This window comes from Pygocentrus nattereri, chromosome 18 (assembly GCF_015220715.1).
Source record: "Pygocentrus nattereri isolate fPygNat1 chromosome 18, fPygNat1.pri, whole genome shotgun sequence".
Classification (NCBI taxonomy): domain Eukaryota; kingdom Metazoa; phylum Chordata; class Actinopteri; order Characiformes; family Serrasalmidae; genus Pygocentrus; species Pygocentrus nattereri.
The window spans coordinates 34,542,697-34,563,658 of NC_051228.1; the positions used below are offsets into that span (position 1 = coordinate 34,542,697).

Genomic DNA, 20,962 nt, shown 5'->3' on the forward strand with positions numbered 1-20,962 from the left:
ATTTAATCTATTCCACATGTGCAGCAGACCATCGAAAGGGTGGAGTTTGATGTTGGACTTTGAGGTCCTGTATAAGCTAATGAACCAGAACTTTGAGGCACTCACTTTTTTTTTTTTTAAACACATGCTCAGCTTTACAATAAAACAGACGGCACGTCCTGGCCAAGCCTAAACTTGAACCAAACCCAACTGAGCCTCAGGTGTTCGCTTGAGTCTGTAATTAGGTTCATTTGTATCCAGAATACTAGAACATAATGTTGTATTGGCTTCCTGGGACTACAGTCACGTGCAAATTCACATTCCTGTCAAGTTGGTATCTAACCTATTTGTACTAGTTAGGACACAGGACACAACCAAGTATTGTAAGTTATTCTGAATTAGAGCACCTGGTAGAGGCTGTAAAGATACATGTCAGGCTACGTTCACATTACAAGCCTCACTGCTCAATCGGATCTCTCTGACATTATGTCAGAACATGATATCATTAATGTGAATGAGATGGCGTCCTAAAATGACCTGCATGCACACATCCTACTCAGTCACACGGCCACGGATCAGATACGTATCTGACCTAGGACCACATTTGAAAGTGGCTCAGGTCACATTTGAAAAGATCAGATTTGTGTGTCCACACCCCCCTGAAAACATCAGATCTGAGTCACTTAAAAAAAAAAAAAAACATCGGATTTGTGCCACTTGAACCTGGTCATGTGAACAAAGCCTTAGTGTCACTACCAACTGACCTGTGAACATAGGTGGTGTTGGAATTGTCATGGTAGGGCACACTTGCTAGGCCAGCTCTCGCTCACTGGTTAGGTTGCTCATAAAAGCTGATAAAAGCCTTGCAGTTCATAATGCTCTTTACCTTCCTGATGTTAGCCAGGCCATTCATAACAAGCGAGTCATCTCGGTCATCATCATCATCCAGGTCCAGGAAGAAGCATTTGCCTTCGTTGCGCGGGTCAAAAGGGTCCACAATGATCCTTTCCGTGCCCTTAATCTCACAGCGGCAGAAGGGACAGCCTTGGCCATCTGACTCCTGCGGAGGAGAAGGAGGCATGTTACCAATTAACACAGAGAACACCACATGCACACACACACAAAATTCCAACGCAAGCAAAAGTTCCTTAAATAGCCTGTAACTGCATGTACACACACATGGGCACAATCACGGGCAAACACACACACTCGAGCGCCTCTGCTGAAGTCCATCTCGGGCAGCTCTGGCCTGCTTATTTGTCTAAAGCTGTAAACAGTCCCCGTGCATGAGGAAGTGCTTTCCTGACTGAATCGGAGGCAGCAAGAACAGCAATCAGCACCAGCTGGGAAACACATGCCTTCGCTGAGGCCCGATCTGCAGGCTCTGGTACCACAAGCCTCCTTCCCTCTAAGTGATCATTTGCAGGCTGAGTTGAGGATGCATGCACACACGCTCTAAGAGGAAAGCAGCTCCATCATCTTGCAGGGTTCCATGCCTGATGACAGATTGCACATGGCATGAAGGGGGAAAAAAAAGAACATCCATCTTTCATTTCCTCTACTTAAACTCCTAGAATCAAAGAGTGTCAATATTTACAAGAACAAAAGATGATCTTGGAGGCCATCTGGATGGGGACTTGCGCGAGGCATCAAAGCGTCGTTTGAAAGCTAATAATAATTAGAGTTACAGGCAGAGAGAATGAGAGCTCTCTATTACCAAGCCCCATTAAAGCTGTTCAGAATGAGGAAAGGGGGCGGGTGACCCCTTTAGAGACCGTTTCGGGGAACTAGTTCACTGTGCGTATGCTTTACTCACGCATTTCATGAGTCTAACTCAGAGTGTGAACAGTAAATACAAGTGTGTGTGTGTGTGTGTGTGTGTGTGTGTGTGTTGGGGGGGGTGCATCAGGTGAATCCCCTAAAACTCACCAGAAAAACAACAAACAATATTAAGGGCCCCGGCAACTGTGGAGCGAGACAGCCCTCAGCAGGCTCTCTAATGATTAAGTGATTTTAACAAGCATGAGGAGTTAAGTGGAAAGTCACTAACCACAGAAGCTTTGCTCAGAAAGATTTTAGTCTGAACAACAAGAAGCCATAAAAGATCCATTTCTCCAATCAGGTTCAAGCCACTTTCGCACATAGTTTTAAATTTGATTCTAATCTCCGTAACTATAATCCATAATATCCTTAATCTCTGGGCTTGTAATTCCGTTTGACAAATCTGATTAGATTTCATGTGTTTCACCATTCAGTGCGCAGCATATGCAAAAAGATAATCATACTTTTTGCCTGCTCCGCCCTCACCAGCATACACAGGCCTGCATAATTCAAACTGGTGTTATGGTGCGGTTACTAATCCAAACCCAGAACTATTAGCGCCCTGCTCGAGTACCCATGTCCAGACCACGAGTACCCAGAACACAAAGCAGGCAGTCTTTGGACGTTGTGTGGTGGTCACATGGTTCCTCACACAACACACAAATCTAACGTTAACAGTAAACACGAATAAGGGCAGCAACAATGGAAGTGATTTGCATTTGGTTTATGTAAAGAAGCACAGACAGCAGTTCTGGATAGTCAGTGTGGTTTTAGAAATGGCTGTTGTCTGACTTGAAGGACTGGGAAGAATGCTGTGATGACTGAGTTTCACCAATTAATGGTCTGTGCAGATTCTAGCTCCTCTCACACTTTGTGGTTCAGCACACTTTGTATCCTCAGAAAGAAGGGTAACCAAATCTAGAACATGTACTCAAGTCCCGTATGATTCCTTTGGCAGTTAAAATGACCAGAAAACACATGATCAGGGGTTTGTAACTGCACCGCACCTCACTGCCCAAAGCACCAACATCAACCAAATCAGACTCGGTCACTTTTAACTTGCTATGTAAAATATGATTTTCCCTGCCGTGGTAACAAAGCTTTCTCAAAATCAGGCTAGCTAGAGGGCCAGAGGCTCATCAGAAGAGAACAGTTCCTAATGAACGGGTGATCGGTAACTGATCTTATGTTAGTGTATTATGCTATTAATTAGAGTGGTCGGTTAGAGTAGTGGGTAACATCGCTGCCTTCTACGCTGTAGACTGGGGTTCAATCCCCACCTTGGCAAAGACCTTGGCATGTTACTTGGCATTGCCATCCCACTTCTGACACCACTGTAGTGTTGACTCAGAAGATGATTCCGATGATGCCATTTTTAATCTCTGTTCTGTTAAACTCTAGCTGGTTGGTATAGTGTAGTGGGTAACATCTCTGCCTTCTACGCTGTAGACTGGGGTTCAATCCCCACCTTGGCAAACACCCTACACTATACCAATACGAGTCCTTGGGCAAGACTCCTAACACCACCTCCGCCAACTTGTGTAAAATGATCAAATTGTAAGTCGCTCTGGATAAGAGCGTCAGCCAAATGCCGTAAATGTAAATGTATTAACTTCACTTACTGTAGCCAATTCTTTGATTTTTACTTCATGTTCTTTCTTTAACAGATTTTTGCAAATGTTGCATTAAAAAATTGTACCGGACCAGAGTAAAAATCAAATACCACACACTTTATTTTACAGTCAAAATGTGTTTTTTTAAATAAAAAAAAAACTATAACTTCTGTTTCTCAACATCAGGAAAAGTATGTCTAAAACATATTTCAGCTTTTCAAAGAAATCTGCAGGGATATTCTTCCACACCTCCAAAGGTCAGCCTTACAGGTTGGTTGCATTCTCAGCTTCAGAGAGAATCCAAATAATTTCATACAAACACATTCAGCAATGCTGAGGTCTGGACTTTGGGGTGGTCAGTCCATTGTTCTGAGAACACCAGCATCTTCTTTGATTTGCAAATTTTCTTCTCTTTGTCTGTCTCCTTTTCTCAATAACAGCTTCTTGACAACTACACATCCGTTCAGACCCACAGCACTGAGTGGTCTTCTCACACTTGAAGGATGAACAGAAACACCTGTGGATGTTTTCAGATCTGAAGCAGATTGATTTTCTCCTCTCTCTCAGAGGCAAGCTTTACGTCCTGTTTATCTGATGAGGACAGTTTTATTGTCTACCAGGTCTTGCACTGTTGTTCAGAGTCCCATTTTCTCTGTACTTCTAAATCATTTTTTTGACAAACTAGTTTTTTTTCCACTTATTTTTCTTTGACTCTCACCTCCTTTTGAAAGTGGATTACTTCAGACATAACTGAACCAGTTGGACTTAATGACCGTTTTGACTGGAAATTAAACAAAAAGGTTCACTTCTGTGCACAACTGCATGCATTGTGAAAATGTTTTCAACCACTGTGATATTGTATCACTGCCATTTCACCCACACTTATTGTAATGTGAATGCAGCTTAAGAAGCCGATACTGCAGCCACTTCCTCTGCAGCAATGACATTTACACATACGCTCTACTGCGAACAAGAAGCCCATCTGTTTAAAGAGCAACGACACCCACGCATATAGGTTACTATAGTCCAGTAGGCTGCTTGTATCAAGAGCAATGACATACACATATGGAACAGTAAAGACTAGCTTTCCTGCAGCGGACTGTTGTCTCTGAACTCAGATCTGCTCCCCTCATGGCTCTGTCAGAGGAAGCTGTTTACTGGAAAGGCGCACAGATGCTCCGGTGACACTCCAAAGTTAAGGCCATCTCTGACCGCAACTAATGAATCATTATGGAGGTGATTATAAACACACATACCCATTTACGCATGCATGCACACACACACACACACACACACACACACACACACACACACACACACATGACATTTTAACACGCATTCTTCATTAAATCTGCACATATTTCACATCCTTGCTGTTTTCCAACAGTTTGTTCTGTCTTTGGTCTGTTTAGACGTCTTTGTCTGTATTGCATTCATACTTCAAACAAACTGCACCACAGTTTGTAGTGAAGCGGACTGAGACCAGCCTATCAATGGGCCTTGTTCCACTTACAAAACAAACAAACAAAAAAAAAGAAGAAGAACTGGAAAGAAACTCGTTTGTTTAGATACTGACTAAGACACAATTCGATCCACTGCACATCATCTCGCAACCCCTATATGGAAATAATGAATACTATCCTGTGTATTGACACACGATTAGTGGTGAACATTAACTTTTTAGAGCAGCTCTCTAGATTAAAAAAATAAAAGCACCCTGTTGTTTTCCATTTTTATGTTTCTACATGATGTAATCACAAGCTTTCCTCAACATTGTGTGAAAATCTCAAGAGCAATGGGCCAGTAAAAAATGCTCCAAAGTGATCTAAAATAAAGTCGCTGGTAAGACTTTATTTGGATGGTCCACTGTAGATGTTTTGTAAATGACATTCAACTAAATATCCATTCAATGCAACTCAACATTAAGTTCAGTGTGAAAGAGTTTATTAAATACATCCCTCACCCTAATTCTAGGCCTAACACTAATGTTAACCTCAAGGGAAAACGTACGACTACTCCTACTACCCTAATCATAATGTTGTTGATAATCAACTGAACATCACCAGGAGGTTTGATAATGATTTCTAAGTATCTGCAGAGCAGTGTGACCAAATCTCTTTACATTAACTTGTATTAAATTACTCTTGCGAAGACAGAATATGGTCCAATTAACACACAGAACAGCTTTTAATATCGAGTCTGCTGAACGGCACTGATGCAAAAGTTTTAACGTTTGCTCTATGTGACGCAGAATAGAGCAGCAAATCCAAACAGCCAGCAGAATCATGTCTTTTGGAAAAAAATAGAGACTTCACTTTTTTACCATTTTTGATTGGTAGCTATAATGGACACGTGACGCATATTTGAACTGGCTATGGAAATGCAGTTCTGCTTACTAAGTCTCCTTTAAGACTGAGTGTTGCTCTCGTACAGTCCACTGAGCCACAATCAGCAAACTCTCTCAGACAACTTAATATTCATATCAGCAGTGATTAAAACACCCTCCGCCAGACCCACTTAACAGAGAAGCAGGCAGTGCTGAAATGGTGTTTTATCAGAGTGCTGTGGGATACCTGGTCTGCGTTTTCTGCCTGAGTACAGCTGCAGAATAAGGCGCGCTATCTGCCGTCATGCACCCCTAAACGTCTTTCACTTCTGCTTTTGCAGTCCAGTGGAGCTTGACTTCACAAAAACAGACTGACCTCCTGATAAAGCTCGCCATGAACATCAAGGCAAACACCTACAGCCAGAAAGCATAACTCTGCTTCTGATCGCAGTCCAGAACTCTCAACATCCTACACAAATGATCTATTCATGCTCCGCCCACAGTTGAGCTCTTTCATAGCAACTGTTGCGAGGTTGAAAAGCTTTACAGAACGTTGGCAAAAACCCCCCATTAAACCTATTGAGACATTTTAATGAACAAGAGTCAGTTTTTGCCAAAATACCAAATGTTTGCTTTGTATGCACATGAAAGGGCAACGTGTTAGAATATGGCCCAGTCCCATTTCACCCCTTGGCCCTACTACTTAACCCTTAGCCCTCTGCTTTAAGTGTTCAGGTCCAGGGGTAGGGTGTCCCAACTCTTGTTGAGACAGAGGAGTAGTGGGAAGTGTTAGGGCTACATGGACCCCCATACGGAGGTTTGCTGCTCAAGTGACCAAAGAAATCCACAAAATTTTCTCTGTTAAAAAAATGTATGCCACTGTATTTTCTTAGTTTCATGTTGTTTAAATGTATTATGGTCCTTTTCTTCATAACAAGCAATACAATCTAATAGTATAGATGTCTTGGTAGCTAGCTGGACAAATTTCATGTGCCACCTTAAATGGTGCAGCATTTACATTCTTCAGGCGTCAGAACTACTGCTCCATTTCAGGTGGAACAGGAAAATACGAACAAGAAGCTGGTGAATAGCTTTAAAGAATTAAGGGCCCCCCCCTTAATTCTTTAAAGCTATTCACCAGCTTCTTGTTCGTGACTACACAAAGTGCGCTATGATTTCTCATTAGGTTGAATGGGATTTCTGCCAGCTGTGCAAAGATCACATTTGAGGGCGGAGCATGAACTGATCAACTGGATCACACACCTAAAGCAGGAGCCCATAGCTCTCAAATCCTCTCGTGTGGCTGTTAGTAGGACAAACTGTGGAAGTGGCCGTACCTGCCAGGCTGTGAGACAGGAGGTGCACATGAGGTGACCGCAAGGTTCAATCTTCACGTCTTTGTCGTTCTCTGCGCATATTTTGCACAGCTGAAATGTAGAGCCCATCTCGCAGTACAACTCGTATTGCTCCTGTGGAGAGATGAAGAAAGAGCAATTTAAGGTGGTCGTCTGGACAAAAGTACAGACAAAATTCAAACCTCATGGTGGGTTTTAACGATGTGAGGGTTCCTTTCATAGGTGTGTCTCATACTGGCTGTGTTTACTTGTAAAGACTTTTCCCAATTTGTTTGAATATATTCCGATTACGGATTAAGACTGAAGTGTTTATATGATCACTCTACTCAACAATCTGATGGAAAATCTGTTTAGATGCCTTCTACAAGCAATCGATCCAAAATGTCTTAGTGTAAACGCTACCATAACAACGAGCATCATGAGAGTCCAGTCAGAACGAGACGGGTTTTCAGTTTACCCACTTGTGTTTTCAACTGCTTTAAAATGATGTCAGACTCAGGAAAACATACATGTCCTTATTAAAGAAGGCCGAGTGGAAGACGTCGTGTTCTAACATATTTACATGTTCTAATTGGGAACGTAATCAAATACAGGCATTTACATGGATATTATTCTTCTATTTCACTGATTATTTACAGGATTACCCAACTCGCTCAATTGGATAAAACTTGTATTCCGAATGGCCTCAATCAGACTAATCTATTCCCACTGAAGTGTTTACATGGACGCATTCTATTCCAACTGAGCTATTAGTCGGATTTTTAATGGATTATTAGGCCGCATGTAAACACTGTTATTGTCAGGATGCACAATAGCAAATCTATTTTGAAACTACAAACCAATTTCATGTCATTTGCTTCTATTATTTGTTGGTTACTATGACCTCAAAGCTCTAGTGCAAAACTTTAGACACCAAACATTTGCAAAAAACTACCAAACTACCACTTAAAACAGACAAACAATACGACAGGCAGACAGGCACAGTCAGGACTAAACACATTAATCTAGTATTTGCATGTGGTTATGCATGAATGCATGAGCACACCCTCAAATTAAATCTGCATACAAACCCCTCAAGCCATCCCTCACCTGGGTGACTTTAATGTGGTCGTGAGGAGTGGGTTCACAGAGGCCGGTCAGATCAGGGTTATAACTGCGACCATCAGGGAACAGATAGCTAGAGAGAGAGAGAGAGAGAGAGAGAGAGAGAGAGAGAGAGAGAGAGAGAGAGAGAGAGAGAGAGAGAGAGAGAGAGAGAGAGAGAGAGAGTTACACTACACAGAGCTAAAAAACAAACTGAGAACAAAACACATGCATGCTAACCCTTCTCCGAGCAGACAGCCAGCGCCTTGAACATCTTTATTCGTAATTGCCTTTCTGTCTGTTCCATTAGCGTCCGCGGCAAAGTGGGACATTTCCCTTCTCTCACTGTCTCTCTCACTGATCACAAAGCCCAGCCTGAGCCAGTGGAGTGGCAGAGGAGCGGTCACGCTGCATTAGCCGCAGTTATACAGCCACTCAGCCGGGGCAGGCACGAAAATCACACAATCAGACACAGAGAAGGAGAGAGACGTGCCTGATTTACAGACATCTAGGTCCCTCCAAGCAGCCATTACTGGCTCTGTTATGGCCGTTTGCAATTATTTTCCTTCTGCTTTTGATGAATATGGCTATGAAAGGAAAAGGACTTTCTGAGTTTTCGTGTTAACACTATCATTATAAGTGCCGCTGTTGTTACCTTCATTGTTGCGGCTACCATTTAGTAAGTTGCTTATTACAGTGAGAAATTAATCCACAATCGATACACTGGTTCATGCCGCTAGCACATCTGGACTGCAGGCTGATCTGACCCAGGAGAGGTGCGTTTTGGACTCAACAGCGTGTGAACACGGTGAGCAATGCTTTAGAAAGATTCTCAGACAGGCTCACAAAGCTCGTCTCATCCCCTCACTGACAGCTGCTACTGACACTCTGACAGCCAGTCACTGCTAAACCTGAGACTGATGCCTTCAGCAGGCACACAATAAAAATACACCTGCCAGCCAGTGCAGACAGATAGAGAGAGAAAGACAGATGGGAGAAAGAGGGACAGACTGAAGAAAAAGGGAGAGAGTGGGGAGACAGAGAAAAACCTAAGAAAGAGAGTGAAAGAGAGCATGGCAGGAAGAGACTGAGGAGATGGAGAAAAAGAAAGAAAAAGAAAGAAAAAGTGCAAGACAGATGATATGGAGTAAAAGAAAGAAAGAAAAAAGTAAGAAAGTAGGAAAGAGAGGGAGATCTAAAGAGAAAGAGGCAGACTGAGAAGATTGAGAAAAAGAAAAAGAAAAAAGAAAGCGTGAAAGAGAGAGCAAGAGAGTGAGAAGACAGTTAGAAACAAAGAAAAAAGAAAGTAAGAAATAAAGAGAGACTTAGAAAATAGAGAGAAAAAGAAAAAGAAGGAAAAAAGAAAGGAGAGAGAGAAGAAAGAGAAGAAAGAAAGAAAGAAAGAAAGAAAGAAAGAAAGAAAGAAAGAAAGAAAGAAAGAAAGAAAGGGAGCTTGAAAGAGAGAGGCAGACTGAGAAGATTGAGAAAAAGAAATAGAAAAAAGAAAGCATAAAAGAGAGCGAGAGACTAAGAAGACAGAAAGAGAAAAAGAAAGAAAGAAAAAAGTAAGAAAAAGAAAGAGACTGAGAAGACAGAGGAAAAAAGAAAAAGAAGGAACAAAGAGAAAGAAAGAAAAAGAAAAAGAATGAAAGAAGTTGATATTGAGCAGAGAGAGAGAGCAGAGACAGCGGAAGAATGAGCAAGCGAGAGAGAGAGAGAGAGAGAGAGAGCGAGAAAGAGAGAGCGAGAGAGAGACAGAGAGAGAGAGAGAGAGAGAGAGAGAGAGAGAGAGAGAGAGAGAGAGAGAGAGACAGAGAGAGAGAGAGACAGAGAGAGATAGAGAGCGAGAGAGAGAGAGAGAGAGAGAGAGAGAGAGAGAGAGAGAGAGAGAGACAGAGAGAGAGAGAGACAGAGAGAGATAGAGAGCGAGAGAGCGAGAGAGAGAGAGAGAGAGAGAGAGAGACAGAGAGAGAGAGAGAGAGAGAGAGAGAGAGAGAGAGAGAGAGAGACAGAGACAGAGAGAGAGAGAGACAGAGAGAGAGAGAGAGAGAGAGAGAGAGAGAGAGAGAGAGAGAGAGAGAGAGAGAGACAGAGAGACAGAGATTCCAGACAGATCTACACAGAATCCTTCAGACGGCTACAGTGAATAACTGATCTCTTCCTCGCTCCTCCATCAATAAGCTTTCAGAGGTCTTCAGTTTAATCTGCCCCTCTGTCTTTTGTTTCGGGGGGTCTGAATAAGCTGATGTCTGACTGGCTGAGCTCTCAACAGGAAGTGAGTTTGTTTCAGAGCTCTGTTTAAAGGGGCTTCACCGCAGCATCACGGATCTACAGAGGCAGCACTTACAATCCTTCTCGGCAGCCATCAATGAGCGCCTGGAAGAGCGGTTTGTTGTGGGGGATGGTCTGCAGGATGTTTCCATCACTGGTGACGTAGCCGATGGCCCACTGGCCCAGCCGCGTGCAGCTCAGCCGAAAGATGTAACTGTGGGGGCACAGAGAAAAAGGCGGTGAGACACCAGAGTCAGCTTCACTCTTACAAAACACACATGCTCAAAGGGCAGAGCTCATAAAGTTAATATAGTTCACAACTCTTATAGAGACAATCAAAAGTTATCAAACATTTATACTGTTGTTGCAGATTATTTCCTTCTAGAGGGGAACTCTGCACACTTTCTTGAGCTCTACAGAACATTTATTATAAGTTGTAGATCTGCAAACTCAGCAAACATGATAAAGCAACCTGCCTCTTTAAAATAATGAAACGGTATTTAAAGATCAGCTAAAAGTGCAAAACAGAACTGAGAACGAAGAGGAAAAAAATCAGGTTAAAAGAAAAACAAAGGACTGGTTCCAAGACAAGAGGTTGCTGGTGGCTTCCCTGACAGATCACTTTTCACCAGGATATATCACTATGGCAAAGGATGGAACCACTGAGTGTGTTTATATGCACTTAATAATCCAAAAATCATTGCATTTCTGCAGTTATCTGATTACTGAAATGGTCACGTAAACACCATACACCAATCTAGAAATCTGATAAAGAGGCTGGATTTTAGCTCAGTGATCGGATTTCTCAGTGCTGTGAACTCTTACTCTGATTTCTTTCAGATGTCTCAGTCTGTGCCTGCGCAGAAACAGACAGCAGTACCAGAAATAAGCGAGCGGCGTTGCTGCGAGACACAGCAACACACGTTTGGAGCGATGTTGAAACAAAACCTGAAATAAAGAATTTAAATATTCTTCATCTTCTAAATGATATATGCTCATATTTTCAGATAAAGTGGCACAATGTTTAAAAATAAAGGCCACGACATGAAGTTTGAGTTTTCCGTCATGTTTACATCACGTCGTCTTCTGTGAGTTTATTGGCTGGTTGTAAAGCATAAATACGATGACTGTCTGACTCATGTAGACAGGGAGTTTCCCCATTATCTGAATACTCAAGTGCATGTTAACGTGTTGATCGGATTGCTGAAAAAATCTGATTTTCTGCAGTTCTCGGATTATTGAGTGCCTTATTAAACACACTCACTTTTTCAGCAGAGGAAACAAATCATACTACACAGGCCTTAAGAATAATATACACTCACCAACCACTTTATTAGGTACATTAGTACCTAATAAAGTGGTGGTAAAAGGTTGGACCCCCTTTTGCCTTCAGAACTGCTTTAATTCTTCGTGGCACACTTTCAACAAGGTGCTGGAAACGTTCCTCAGAGATTTTGTTTGGTTATCTGAGTTCCTGTTGCCTTTCTGTCATCTGGAACCAGTCTGCCCATTCTCCTCTGACCTCTCACATCAACAAGGCGTTTTCATCCACACAACTGACCGCTCACTGGATATTTCCTCTTTTTCGGACCGTTCTCTGTAAACCCTAGAGATGGTTGTGTGTGAAAATCCCAGTAGATCAGCAGTTTCTGAAAATACTCAGACCAGCCCGTCTGGCACCAACAACCACGCCACGTTCAAAGACACTTAAATCCCCTTTCTTCCCCGTTCTGATGCTCGGTCTGCACTTCAAGTTGTCCTGACCACCTCTACATGCCTAAATGCAGTGAGTTGCGGCCGTGTGATTGGCTGATTAGCTATTTGTGTTAACAAGCAACTGAACCTAATAAAGTGGCCGGTGAGTGTATATCGCTGCTGTCGGAGGAAAACCTTGTATTTCCATTTTTGTCATTTTTCAGTTTTTGACCATTTAAACATATTTGTTGCCCTTTACGTTGTTTGTAAATTTCATGAAATTTTTGGAACAAACTCTGGTTCCATTGACGAACATTTAAAGTATGTTTTTTCTTTCTTCTGTAAAGTTAGGTGGTTTCGTTCCGACAACAGCGATATAAGATAACGTAAAGCAAACATCACTCTAATAAGCCACAAGACAGTAGCACTGGCACTGCTGCTTATTATTAGAAATGCTTTTGTTTATACATATTTACATGCCATTTATTTTTCCTTCTTTGAAAAATAAGCCACTCGACGACTCCTCGTTTCAGGCGTCTGACTATTCATCGTAAATGTCATGTTTTCATGTGCAAGTGTATAAAGATTGCTCAGTATTTCGAGTGTCTGAACTAATGTTGTTAAACGATTTAACAGTTTTGAGAAGTTATATACCTGTTATAGTTGATCTAGCTGTGTGAGACAGACTCCTGAACATGCTGCATATGCAGAAATATGAAGAAGCTACTGTAGTTCAACCTTAAGCACTAAGCAAAAAAACTTCATAACAACTACAACAATCATAATATTATATCCAGCATTTCCGACTCCTACACCCTCACCAAGTCAAGCCAAGTTTTATCTTGCCTAAAACGCTGGCAGGTTAAAATCGATGCTTCAGTGAATAAACACCCATTTAAAAATGTGAGATTTAGAACATTCATGCTATTCTTCACAGTCATGCTCAATTCATCAGGGACAACTGCTGTCTGAAGAGTTGCTAGTGCAGCATAAGGAGGTTTAAGAGCTTTATAACCAAACTGTTGTGCTGGTCTCATTAAAAGCCAGCATTTCTAAGCTGAAGTGATGCAAAGATCTCTTTTTTTTTCATGTGAGCAACATGAAATACCTCAGAAAAGAGCCGTACTTAAACAAGTGTATCGCAGGTATATATATAGCAAAGACAAGCAGAACCTCATGCAAGAGACTGAGGCCAAAATGTCACTTTGCAGAGGTATGTGATGCAAATCGAGAGAACACGCACTCTACTTCTTAGCTCAGAGCTATTTAAAGGCTCCTCTCTGAATGCAATCACCTAGCAACAAACACAGGCCTGCTCTGGAGCCCAGACTGGACTTTCTGTCAGAAAGGCATCAGGTAGTCCAGCATGACCTAGCAGATCTATTCAGAGGAATATGACACCGATCTGACATACGCTATCAGTATCAGATCAATATCAGCAGAAAATGCTGGAAGGGATATTGACAAATTCTTTTGACCCATGACTGACCATTAGCCATAAATCAGCAATTAATCATTCACAAGCAAGCCTAAAATTAAGGACACCCATCACAACATCAATGAGTGCGTTTACATGCGCTCGATAATCAGCTCATATTCGGATTTCTGCAGTTATCTGATCATTCAAATTGTCATATAAAAACTACACTCTGATCTAGAAATCCGATCACGAAATCTGATAAAGAGGCTGGATTTTAGCTCTGTAAACAGATTTCTCAGTGCATGTGAACTCTTACTCGGATTTCTTTCGGAAACACTTTTGGAGCGATGCTGAAACCAACCACAAAATAAAGGAATTAAATATTCTTCATTTTCTAGATGATGTGTGTTCAATTCAAGTGAAGTGGTGCTATGGTTAAAAAAAAAAAAGAAAAAAAAAAGCCACATCATGAAGTTGGAGCTTTACGTTACGTTGACGCCACGTCTTCTTCTGTGAGTTTATTGGCTGGTTGTAAAGCAGAAATCTGATTAGTGCCTGATCCATGTAAACCAAGAGTTTCCCATTATCTGATTAATCAAGTGCATGTAAATGCACTGATCGGATTACTGACAAAATCTGATTTTCTGCCGTTATTGAAATATTAAGTGCATGTAAACACTCAATTATGAAATCAAAAGTTCTGGTTCTGAAATCTGATTGGTTGAGCCACGCTGAAAGCCACTGCAAATTCTTGAAATACTCCATGATATAGTACTGATAGAAGGGGACACGTAAACATGTTCCTAAAGTAAACAGCTTTAAATTTGAGGAAAATACCCTACATAAGACCCTGGTTTTGAGAGGGCTGACGACTATAATATGTTTGATTATACAACCGAAAACTAAAAATCTGACGAAATGACTGGAATAGATCATTAGGACCTACTGAAAGTTCTATATACTACATATACTACACTATATTAACATTCATCACTAGCCCAAGTGAAAACAAATGCCGTGGCCGTGGTTAGCCCAGTGTACATCAGCAGCTCCTGAAAGCCACCATTGTTCATCCTTCTCTATGATTTTGCATACCTATGTGTGATATCCTTACACTGTCACAGAGAACATGGACAAAAGGCTTATCTATCTTACTGCCGGCCGATGTTTGTTTTGCTATGGTACAATACAGTTGCATGTGTAAGTACATCAGCCTCCTCTTAAACACTCGTTTTAAAGTTTAGTCGTTTTTTAAGAAGAAAAACGATTGATATTGGTGTCGGGCGATACTATAAGACTTCAATACAGATACTGGTATCAGAAAAAATTGGTATTGTGTCATCAGCACTCTTATATGAAACGTGAAGGCAACTGGGTCGGCAGGCTGAACACAGGCACAGGCGACCTGGTACGATGTATAACGACAGCATTCAAATGTAGCATGAATATACATATTGGCTCTCAGTATCTCTGACCTTAATCACATCACCGATCAAAACATCCAAATAAATATGATCCTATCCGACTCTGATCACGCACCTCTATTAGCTGCAGTGCTGAATTGGAGATTATCTGTCTCACTGTGCTGTACTAATTCAGGCCAAATTCTTTAGAAATTCTACTGTAATTCCTGCCTCAGACTGCACAATAACTTCCATGTTTACTGTAAGTCAGGCTACACAAGATGTCTGCAAATGTAAACTTGGCCAAATTCCATGGCAGACTGAGCAAATTCAGTTATGCTGCAGGTCTGATTATACCATAAAGATTTCCTGCTGATAGATCTATGATGCCATAAAATGACACTCTGCGTATGCTTTCTGTTTTCTGCCAAAAAGCAACATGAACAAAAAAAGAGGCCTCAGCATAACAGTGTTAATGTACTGCCTGAAAAGAAATTTGCAAAGAACACTTGGGAGTTGTTTATGTCTGTGAAAAAGAGGGAATTACAGAATGGCTATTTTCCACAGTCAGCTTGAGGTCAGTAGACCAATTTCTCTCTCCTTTACATGACAGCTTTCTCTGTGACGGCATTATTGTGACACAAATCAAATGGCATAAAGCTGCCTTAATGTTTTTAATGCACATCAACTTTTCTCCTGAAATGTATTTTGATCATGCCATATTGGACTTGATCTAAGCTCCATTCTGAACAGAAGGTAAAATATATAAGCATATACACACACACACACACACACACACACACACACACACACACACACACACATATATATATATATATATATATATATATAGCATTTTTTAATCTGAATCTGTAAATGTTACAGAAAATAAGGATTTTTAAGTGAAATGTTACAATTAAAATGGTGAACACATTTTATGCTAAATGTACTTATGTTAAAAACTGCTGGTACAAGAGAAATACTAGGCAGTAATACTGAACCTACAAAACACAAAATTGATATACACAAAAATAATAAATTACACAAAGTTGGACTTCAGTAAAGACATGTAGTGTCACACCACAGAGCTGCAGCACTGTCAACAGCTCACTACTCACGAGCCACGTTTACATGCAGCCTAATAATCCATTAATAATCCGAATAACAGCTCAATCGGAATGGAATACGTCCATGTGAACACCTCAATCGGAGTCTGCTAAATGCTGCAAATGTAATATATATACATTTATATCTCAAAGCATGCCAAGCCAACAATAGATTTAGACTTTGCGACTTTACGTCATTTGTTAAATGCCTTTAATAAGACTATTTTTATGACATAGATGAAGAGCAGTTCACATTTTAGAAGTATATGCAGAAATCCAGATCCTTCCAAAAAAAATTTCACTAACTTTTCTAACAACTGTATGTTACACTTAGGCATATAAAGAGACAGGATGCTCTTAACTTACAAATGCTACAAAAGACACACAACTCAGCTAGCCTGGCATACACACACACACACACACACACCCCTCTGTCACATTAACGCGTGTGGCCTGCAGTAAAGGATTGTTGCTGGACTGCTTTAATAAATTAAAGTAACCCTAAGGCAGCTGTGGATGACTTTCTGAATGGACTAATGGGGCTCTGTGTTAAATGTTATTAATCCTCACTGTGCTGCTGCGCTATAACTCTCCGCTCTAACAGGGCAGCAGGGAGTAATAGTGTTCTACCACTGTTCCAACTTTTTCTCCAGTTCGGTCTATTCTCACAGGCTTGAACACTCCACTAATACTCAGGCCCGCACTAAACAAATGAGCTGTGTGGGTCGCCAAAAATTGTGGGCCTCGGTCCTCTTAAAGCAGGGGTCACAACCCAAACGTTAAGAAGACCCACTGTGCCCTTTCAAAACAAAACAAAATCAAACCACCTTGCGAGCCCCAACATTTTATATCCATTTTTTCCATTTTGGTTGTAAAGATGTCTCAGTATGTGCTAATGTGCTAGTGCATACTGACAAATATAATATAAACAAAGACACAGGCTTAATTTGCTTTGCTGTAAGCTTGAGCTCAGCTTTAGCTGCTTTTCTCGCATCTCCGGCAGGAAACTTTCCACAAAAGCAACAGTTTCCTGTAAAATGTCTCTCAATGTTTTTTTTTATTAAGCTTTCATTGGCCAGCTTCTTGTTTGAAATTTCCAGTTCCAGCTTAAATGGTACCTGAGGTGCCAGAATGTGACTGCTGCACGACTTAAGGTGGAACGGGACAATTCGAACTAAAAAATAACTTCTCAAAAAATTGTTCCTCGTTTCTGATTAAACATATCAGTAAACCAGCTGGGGTGATTATGAATGCAAATAAGTCAATCTGTCTCTGAATTACGGATGTTCGTCTTAAATCTTTCTCTTTGCTGTTTCGTTAGCCACTGGTTAGGTGAGATTGTTGCCGTTGCTGTGGTGACCAGCAGTCTGCGTGCCGATCTTCTGGGTTAAAGGTTGGTGAATTAGCAGATATTATCTACGTTAAGTTGGGCATTTAAAACCCTTGAGTGTAAGAATGATCAGCAGAGATTCATTTTACTGCAAAGGAGGTTCATTATTTTATTTGACATAAAAATCTAATTCTACTGTGGAGAAGCAACAGGGCAGCAAAAGAGCGGGAGGCGCATGTTGCCGACTCCTGGCTTAAAGGTTGAGGTATGATGACCTAATTTATTTAGTAAGACAAATTATATAGGTTTTAGGATTTCTGAGCCCTGGCGGAAATGTGTAATTCCATGCAACACGTGGAAGAACATTTTTAATGTGGGTTGTGCTCTGGACACCTTCCCTGAGGGGATGAATCTGATGAATGCAGTGTTGAATGAGGATTCAAAGAGAACTACTACTGTCATCATATCTTCACAGGCACAGTGTTGACTCTGCATTTATGATGCAAACACCGAGGCAGGCCCTCAGACTTTACAGGGTGCCTCACGGTAGTGCTCACACATCATATTTTACCATGTTTTTTCCTCCTGTCTCAATAACTCCATCCATCCATCCATCCATCCATCCATCCATCCTTTTTTAAGCAATTATATGCTGATATTGATATGATTCTGAAATCACAGTACATGCCTGATACCCGGGGTGCCCAATCCTGGTCCTGGAGATCTACCATCCTGCAGAGTTTAGCTCCAACCCTAATCTAACACACCTGATCTGGGAAATCAAGGCCTTCAGGAGCGTCTCAATATTAGAGTCGCTGGGTTTGAACTCTCCAGGACAAGGATTGGGTCTGCCTAATATTAACAGTACTGAATTAAGTGTGGCATTGTTTGCTGCTTTTTCCCTTCCACTTTAATCATAATCTCCTTCGCCTTCCCGTTGTGTATATAGAAAAGCTCAAGCTGCGTCTCCTCTTTTCTCATTTCTTCTCTCTCCACACCCAGACTCCACACTAATACCAGCTTATTCACTCAATGCCACTATTCATCAAATTAAACTCTTCTTTCGTAGCATCCTTTTCTGCCCAGGCGCTCTCAATTTACTGGAATAAAGAATTTGAAAGAGGTTTCATTTAACTGATTAAACCACGCGCATTCGCTACATTTCTCAGGAAAATGATTAATTAAATAGATTTGCATATTGTTTTGCTGTCTTCCTGTGACAGTTGGGGTTGCATGAGTCAGTAAGAGATGCATTTGATTTGAATATGAAACAGAATTCTAATAGTGCGGTGCTGACGCTGGAGGAGCTGACCGCAGTATGATCCCTCGACGGCATCCACACTGCCACTCAACCTAATCCCTAATGCAGTTATTTTAGTGCACAATGTTCTTCAGAAACGATACTGAAACAAGAAATGATCTCGGCCGAGAAAGACAAGGAAAAATAGCACAAGAGTTTAACCCTGGGTCTTAATTCAGGGGCTGTTTTATGTCAGTTCATAACCTTTTGAATGCTACCCTTCAGTGAAGTGTTACCAACTTCCTTTTAAGAGGCCATTTTGAGCTCACTTGTGGTTTTTGAAGTCACATTGATTCAAAACATTTACACTGTAATTGATTTTTGATCTTATTTGTGTTTTAAGATGCAATAATTCAGAAACTGGGGACATTCCTGACGTTTGCCCTTGGTGATGTCCTACCTTGCATCCTTGAATTAAACCTGAACAGCCACCAAAACTGTCGCTCTAAACCTTCAACTCCTACTTTTCCCCCTTAAAGGTCTTGCTTGGTTTGTTGGTCATTATAAAAAATTACAGCAGCTCAGTAGACAGTTTAAGCACACTGTCTGGTTTTTAATTAGACAAATATTATTATCTATTATTATTGTTTTTAAATATTATAAAACATCTAGCAGCTTTTTAGGCTGTCTTAACAGGCAACTTTATGCATAATGTAAAGAATCCAACAGCTTACTTGAAACTCACCAACTTACCAAAACAGCATTTCAACTATGTGAAACAAGTTTCATTATGACATCCAATCAAAATGCAGATAAGGCTTGATACTTTAAAATGAGCAGCAGCTCACCAAATGTTTAGGGTTGTGAAGAAAGCTGCTAGTTTAACTGCTTGGCTAAGCAGCGCTACACACTGCAGCAACCAGTGCTAGATACAGGCTATTTAAAACACCCACACACATTAAAAGCCCTTATGCAGCAGTGCCTAGCTAGTGAAGTGTCTAATTTTGAACCATCTGTGCTATAGAACCACACAAATGCAGTCACTCGGAGTGTGTGCAGTGGTTGGGTGGGTGTTGCAGAAACCTGCAGGAATCCCTAAGGGCCCCCAAACTGGGATTTGAACCAGCAAACCTTCGTTTCCACAAATCCCCTGTGCTTGTGCTGGTTAGTGTGTGTGTGTTTCATGCAGAGACATTATCTGTGTGTCCCAGAAATCACATGTGTCAGCATCCCCCTGAGTGCTGCCCTGACCACCACAACACACACGCACACACACACACACACACACACACACAGCTGCTGTCCCTCTTCAGTAGATTTATATGCAGTGAATCAAAGACAGCTCTGCATGACCACCCACTGTCCTCCATTTCCTTCTGTTTTTCACATCTGAGCGCACACACTCTCTCACTCACACACACACACACACACACACACACACACTGTCAGGCCCGTAAAACAGCTCAGTTTTCTCATTGCAAATCAGGCAGAAGCAGCCCTCACCATTAACCCGTAGTCTCTTTCTTTTATTGCCCTGCCATTACCCGGCTCTGCAATGACACACTGCTACTGCACACACGAAGGGTCCCGAGCACGTGCAAGCTCGCTCACACACACACACACACACACATACACACACACCCTTCAATCCACTCACTGCCTGATCCGCTCATCAACACACTCCTTATTAGGGCCGTCACTAAATTATCAGTAATATATGAATATTTTTCATGATTTAGTAACAGGACTTTTTAAAATTCCTAATTATAAAAAATATAAACAAGCAAGTCTCTTAAAACATAAGACCAAGAAGATATAAGACCAAAAAATGCATAAAATAAGTGCATCCATCAGGTTGTTTTTTACTGTAGGAAAGATGAATGCTACTGTGACAGGTATATATGCATAGAGTGGTATACATGCAATAGAAATAGAGTTGTGTACATAAGTAATATGTTTATGTGATAAACTATTAACATCTCTAATCAGTGCTGTTAACATATTTTCCTAGGTGGACCCTCTGAACCATGCAGAGTTCCTAGATGCTTACTCAGACAGCTCTTGTTTAAATACAACTTTTAAATTGGAGGATTTCCACTGATGGCTGTCTTGATAAAAACAAAAGTTGTTTCCAGCTAATGTCAGGGAAAATGTATCACTGACAGATGCTGCATCATAACCATTAGCACCGGTGGATGCCTTCAACAGACTAAACTGGACAGTGCCTGTGGGAAAACTATGATAAATAAACCAGCAGCAAACTACATAAAGCAGCAGCAAAGCGGAAAGAGCTCCAGTTCCCCACAAAACACTATGTAAC

At 41.2% G+C, this 20,962-nt stretch overlaps 1 protein-coding gene across 2 annotated transcripts in view; it reads right to left on the reverse strand.

Moving 5' to 3' along the window:
* Positions 1 to 20,962, reverse strand: part of cblb (Cbl proto-oncogene B, E3 ubiquitin protein ligase) — a 132,098-nt gene that overhangs the window by 26,282 nt on the left and 84,854 nt on the right. For both annotated transcript variants that reach the window (XM_017691362.2, XM_017691363.2), the window contains 4 exons: positions 10,525 to 10,662; positions 8,184 to 8,271; positions 7,077 to 7,208; positions 866 to 1,039 (listed from right to left, as the gene is read on the reverse strand). In XM_017691362.2, the coding sequence (XP_017546851.1) occupies positions 866 to 1,039; positions 7,077 to 7,208; positions 8,184 to 8,271; positions 10,525 to 10,662 (532 nt within the window). The remainder of the gene's footprint in view (positions 1 to 865; positions 1,040 to 7,076; positions 7,209 to 8,183; positions 8,272 to 10,524; positions 10,663 to 20,962) is intronic.